This window comes from Leptonotus elevatus, chromosome 4, assembly GCF_054856555.1.
Source record: "Leptonotus elevatus isolate MCC_2025b chromosome 4, RoL_Lele_1.0, whole genome shotgun sequence".
Classification (NCBI taxonomy): Eukaryota; Metazoa; Chordata; class Actinopteri; order Syngnathiformes; family Syngnathidae; genus Leptonotus; species Leptonotus elevatus.
The window spans coordinates 3352572-3358571 of NC_141242.1; the positions used below are offsets into that span (position 1 = coordinate 3352572).

General features: G+C 42.8%; 1 protein-coding gene across 1 annotated transcript in view; it reads left to right on the top strand.

The window, feature by feature from the left end:
* Positions 1-5194, top strand: part of snx33 (sorting nexin 33) — a 28763-nt gene extending 23569 nt beyond the window's left edge. Inside the window, exon 4 of the mRNA XM_086073655.1 lies at positions 3126-5194. Coding sequence (XP_085929781.1) covers positions 3126-3379 — 254 coding nt within the window. The 3' untranslated portion in view covers positions 3380-5194. The remainder of the gene's footprint in view (positions 1-3125) is intronic.
* The last annotated feature ends 806 nt before the right edge of the window (positions 5195-6000 follow it).

The following is a 6000-nucleotide window of genomic DNA, read 5'->3' on the forward strand; positions in this document are numbered from 1 at the left end:
CTGCTGCAGCAAAGTGCAGACTGTGGGCAGCAATAAAATGGGCTTCTTATTGGACTGGTTATTACACTTAATAAAGACTAACAAATTAACTAAAACAAAGTCTTAATTTTTTTTTTAATAAAATAAAAATGAGAATACTTAAAAAAAATATAAGCAACTGAAACTACTTTTTATGTTTATAAATAACTAATAATTAGAGCAAAAATGTCCTTTGTTTTCATCTTTTTCAATTAGCATTCAGGGTTCTTTTTAAATGTATTATACTAAATGTATTTATTTTATAATCCACATGTAAAAAACAAACTAATACTAAAACTAATAAAAAAAACTAAATTCAACTATGCGTTTTTCAAAAAAATACAAAGGAAACGAACTGGATGTAAACAACAAAAATCAAAACAAAATCAAAACTAACGATCATGAAAATTCCAAACTATTATAACCCAGCTCCCTTTACGCCCGCAACACGCTCACACACGCACCCTCCTTGATGCTAAGTGGTGATGCACATTCTCCCCTCATGTGGAAAAGGGAGCACATGAATGTAGGTCATCTCCACAGTCTCCTCTCTCCGTGCTTTCCCACACGCTTGCCAGGAATTCCGCTCAAATTCCGGGCCCCAACGTCGACTCGAGACGTCGTTACCCCGACGACTGCGGGCCTGTCACGGCTTGCCAACGACGACATCGCCGTTTTGAACATTTGAAATATTCCTCGTTTGTTTTGTTTTTTTGTTTTTGTTTTTTCGCCTTCATGCTCGACCGTTTGGACAGGCTGGAATAATCAGATGGTAGTGTGAGGTGGCGACGTGCCCGTGGAAAAGTGAGGTGATGGCCGTCTGGGCCGACGTGGTTACAACTTGTCCTCAGACGTTTGGTATGCAGAAAAGGCAAAAAGTAGCGTTTGCTTGGTGCCCCTTGCGCCACAGATTCACAACAGTTAATCGTGCTACAATTTACACTTCATTTTACACAGCCGCCATCAGCAATAAAATAGGAGGGGGGCGTCTGGGGGTTTGGGGGCCTGGGGGCGGCTGGGGCTGGGTTGGGGTGGGTGGGGGGGCGGTGTCGTGGGGGGGAGCGGGGACTGTGGACCGGTGGGGTGCCTGGCGGGCGTGCAGTGCCCCGTCCTGCTGAGTTGGGTTGGGGGCGCGGGCCGTGTTGGGGTGGGGGGGCGCTCCTGCTCCTGGGTTTGCTCTCCGGCCGGTGGCCCCTGCGGGGCCCGGGGGTTGTCCCTTGGCGCTGCCGTGGCCTGGGGGGCCCTGAGGTGTTGCGCTTGCTCTGTCCTGGCGGGGGTCAACAGCTCCCCTCTTTGGTGGAGATTTTCATGCATGCCAGATCCACCACACCAGCATCTATCGAAACTGGCTGGTGTCTGTGGATCTCACTCTGCTTCGTCTGTCCTTCCTTCCTTTCCTCAGTCTCTCCCTTGGTCTCTTGAGGTTTCCCTGATTTGTTGGAATTTAGATGTTTCTGGGGTTGGTGAAAGACTCTGGTTGGTGGCCCGGTGGGTGGTTTCTGGTCGGTGCTGGATTTCACTTTCCTTTCTTTTCTTTGGTCCTTCCTCGGGCCTCCTAACGGCCTCACGACTCTGGCTGGATTCTGAAGTTTTCGGTTTCGGTGAACGGTATGGGATTTTTTAATAGGTTTTAGGTGAACTAATGAATACACACTCACACGCACATACACATACTCACCCACATACCAAATAAAAATTTATAAAAAAAAGAGAGCAATGATGATGACATGTCAAATCGGTAAAATTACCAAATGAACAATACTGAGCTCTCCAGAGAAAAAAAAAAAAGCAATAAAATAGGAGACATTTTACTAGTTTAGCGCTAAACTGTATAATAGTGGTTCTTTTATTTTACCCAAAGTCTTTCACATCATCACCAACTTTGTGAGGGAAATGTCAGGATAACACTCTTAAAAGTATCTGCATAGGAAGAATGAAGTAGCCAATTTCCAGTGACGCAGACTAAAATAAAACATGTTTCTCGGCAGCAAAAAGGCTCGGCCCGTGACAGTCTCGTTTTTGAGGCTTTGGTCCCAATATTACACAGGACCCGTCTCGCCTTTTTTTTTTTGCCATGTGTATGTCAATCGCACAGTTGTTACGGCGATTCATACAATAAAACCATTACAAGTGAATTAACTTCCTATTTACTCCCAAATTTACGTTTGCATTCTCATTCGCATCATAACTTGAACTACTTCCTGCTTTCGCATCTAAGAATCATGGGAAATGTAGTCCTAAGCATAAAGCTGAGCTTTCTAGCTGTTGTATTTCCAATGTTTCCAATGTGTAAAAGGCACAGCCAGCTTGCAATAGCTGTTGGGAGAGAGTACATTGACTTGTTTGGCAATGTTGAACTGTCAACCAAGCTAGCACCCGTCGGCGCATGTCCTCGGACCTCAATGTAGATTTTAGATAGAATTTTCAAATGAGAAATGGAATAGCGTTTTGATGTATGCTCACATGTTAAACATTTGTGAAATTTAGTAAAACCTTTATTTCTTGGATGTTTACATTTTTGCGACAAAAACTTAAGATCAATAGCTTTCAGGAAATATAGCCTAAGTTGGGTTTTCATATTTTATGAAACACCTGCACTTAGCTATTATTACCAGGCTGATTTCTATCAACAGCATGCCATTAGCTAGCTAGCTATGCCGAACCCTGAAAATACCTCTTCCTCGGGTGCCACTATTTACTAAACACTTTGGCGTTGTGATTTAATTTCCCAAGTAAGGATGTCAGGCCACCAACAAAGCTGGCTGCCACTTGTCCACTGGCCGAGTGGAGCTTCGGACATGTTAGCGTGTGAGCTAACTAGTGGCTAGCATCTCTGGTCGCAGTGTGGAAAGACCATTGACAACCTGGTGGGATATATCCCTTCCACCAAAGGCTTTAAAGTAAACAGATATATTCTTGCAGTTAGCAGAAGGGAAAATTGCATCCATTTTTCACGGTTTCACAGATTCAGCTGACATGAGAATGCAGGCAGTGGCCTGTTTTCCCCCCCGATTTTGAACGTTGTGGATCAATGAGGTTTAAACTTCTTTCAAATGTTGGCAATCAAAACGTAATATAAATCTTTTTGTTGTTGTCGTCCCCCTCAGGTGCCTTTGCCAAGGTGAAAGAAAGCCAGCGGATGACGGACGAGGGCAAGATGGACCAGGGCGAGGCCGACGGCATTCGCAAGCGCTGCCGGACGGTCGGCTTCGCGCTGCAGGCCGAGATGAGCCACTTCCACCGGCAGCGGGAGGTGAACTTTAAGGACATGATGCAGGCGTACCTCAGGGAGCAGATTGCCTTCTACCAGCGCGTGGTGCAGCAACTGGAGCGCACGCTGCGCATGTACGAGTGTCTTTAAGGTACGCCGCGTGCCAAAACCGAGGACGCTTACGGACTCTGCCTTTTTCCCGAGACTTACTGTGCACCTATCACATAATGGACAACGACATCGCAGCATAATGTTTATTTTACAAAATGTAATGTATTATGACATTACGTGTAGGTTTCCAATTCTTAGCCGTTCCTATAGTGGATCGTTCACACTAACGCCATCAAACGGGTTTAGTCCTCTTCTCTTTGTCATGCTAAACAAACAAAAACAAAAACAAGAATGTCTCCTTTTAAAACACATTGTCAGCAAAACGTGTTTCTTATTTGACTCTGTCCTCATATATGGAGAAGTGACCCATCCAAATGTTGCTGAAGTGCCTTAAAGCCACGTTTCAACCAAGCGGTCTGGTTGAGTTCGGTGCGGTAAATTGAGTTTTTAACCCAACTGTAAATTATGTTGCAATATTTAGCAACTAATGATGATCAGAGGTGGCAGGTCCAGAAAGTAAAAACCCTGCCACAGTTTGGCTTTAGCCACAGGTGCTAGCTAGCTAGCTCTCTAGCTAGCTCCCCGGGTGCTTGTTTACCTGCTAGCTGCTAGCTAACCATCAGTGGCTAAAGCCAAACTGTGGCAGGGTTTTTACTTTCTGGACCTGGATTTGCCATCTCTGATGATGATGGAAGCCCGGACCTTTATTGATACCAGAACACCCGGATTGGCACCCCAATAGTTGATGATGAAACTTATCGGTCCCTCCACTACAGTTAGCAAAACAGAGAAATTTTTTTTTTCTAGCACCTTACACAATTTAAAAAAATAACCTGACGAATTGAACCAAAGTGTACTGCGTGGCAGAAACGTATGTTAAAGGAAGTTGTTTTCTGGTGCAAAGTAGTAGCAAAGTATTCTCTGCGGCAGTTTGTCACATGGACAAATCCTCATCTGCGTCAGAAAGAAAGGTTTTGTTCACAATGTTTTGTCATTGTGTTAAATGAAATTTTACATATCAGAAGTACTAACAAGGAGTATCGGTAAGTACTCAAAGAATGAATTCTTCACTGCTATCGGTCTGAAAAAGTGGTATTGAACATTGCTAGTGCAAAGGTTTGGAAAACGGGCTGCCTGTGTCGACTAAAGTTAGCATTTTTGCTACGCTACGTTTGAGCGAGTCTAGACAAGAAACGTATTCTTTTTTTTTTAAGGACATATGAGCAAAAATAGCACTTTTTGTATGTTTCAGCAAAAAAAGAAAAAGTAATTAACTTTTGTAAGACGTGAGTGTGTTTGCGTGTTTTGTATGAACGCTTGTGATGGTTCTGTGACGTGAATGAAGATTTTCATGTGTCGGATTGACACTCCGGTGTGCTTGTTTTTATCACGACATTCCCAAAAGTACCAATTCAACTTCCTAAAGTGAACAGATGCGTTTGTGGGTCCAAATGTTTTCGTCTACATGTGTTTTTTTGGTACTCTTTGACCATGTCTATTTGGCAGTTTCTCCCATAAGTCACAATTTTCCTACATCTCTTCTCTGTTTTTTTTTCTATTGCAGGGCTCTTTTTCTCTCTCTGCTTTTGTAATTGAATCTGGCCTTGTGTGTGAGGAAAATGTGCAGGCAGCCTGAAAAAGGCCGAAAACAAAAAGCCGGCAAGGTTAGCATGTGGAAATCCCCTTCGAAATAATACGCGGTTTCACGCTTGGGGTGAAACTTCAAAAATGTTGTAGATGTTTTGACGACACGTTGAGGGTTTACAGGATGTCAAAAATGCTGAGTCATTCCTCACTTGGTTCAAGGAAAGGGGACATAGAAGCTTTAAATAAAAAATTAAAACATGAAAAGAATGGTGGTCTGAATTTGTCATCTTGTGTCAGCAAGTTTGCTATCGGTCCATCTGTGGCCAAAATTGATCAATGATCAATTTTGCATTCACGGCAAGTGAGCAGAGATAAGAAGTAACAAAGTGCAAACACTTTGTGACTGTACTTAAGTATTTTTGTCAGTACCTTGTACTTTACTGAGTATCTTATTTTTTAGACTACCTTTTACAGAGGTGGCAAATCCTGGTCCAGAAAGTAAAAACTCTTCTACAGTTTAGCTTTAACCCCAGGTGCTAACTAGCTAGCTCCCTAGCTAGCTCCCATGGTGCTCGTTTACCTGCTAGCTAGCTAGCTAGCACCTGGGGCTAAAGCCATGAATACCGTTTTTCAAGAAAAAAGTTCAAATTTTAGGGGAAACTCATTAGAACAAAATTGTACTTTAAACTATAGTTATTTGAGTATCTGATATTTTACAAACGTAATATCACATCTACTTTTTTGTGTGTAAAATTTTACGTGAATAAAGTGAAGCAGAATGTTAGCGCCTCCATCCAGACGAACATTTGTGAGCTGCTGAGAGGGGGCCTATCCATTCCTCCACACCAAACTTGTCCAAACATGCTTTTATGCAAACAGAAAAAGAACCTCACCTAAACTCTTCCCACAAGACTGGAAGCATTCAATTGTCCGACATGTCTTCGTAAAATAATTTAGACGAGAAAGCGCTAGTCGTCCAACCTGTAATTAGTTAATACTTTTGTCCAGATTTAATGTATCAGAGAATGATTCAAAACAATGAGGTCAATTGACAAAATTGTGAAGACAGTTAG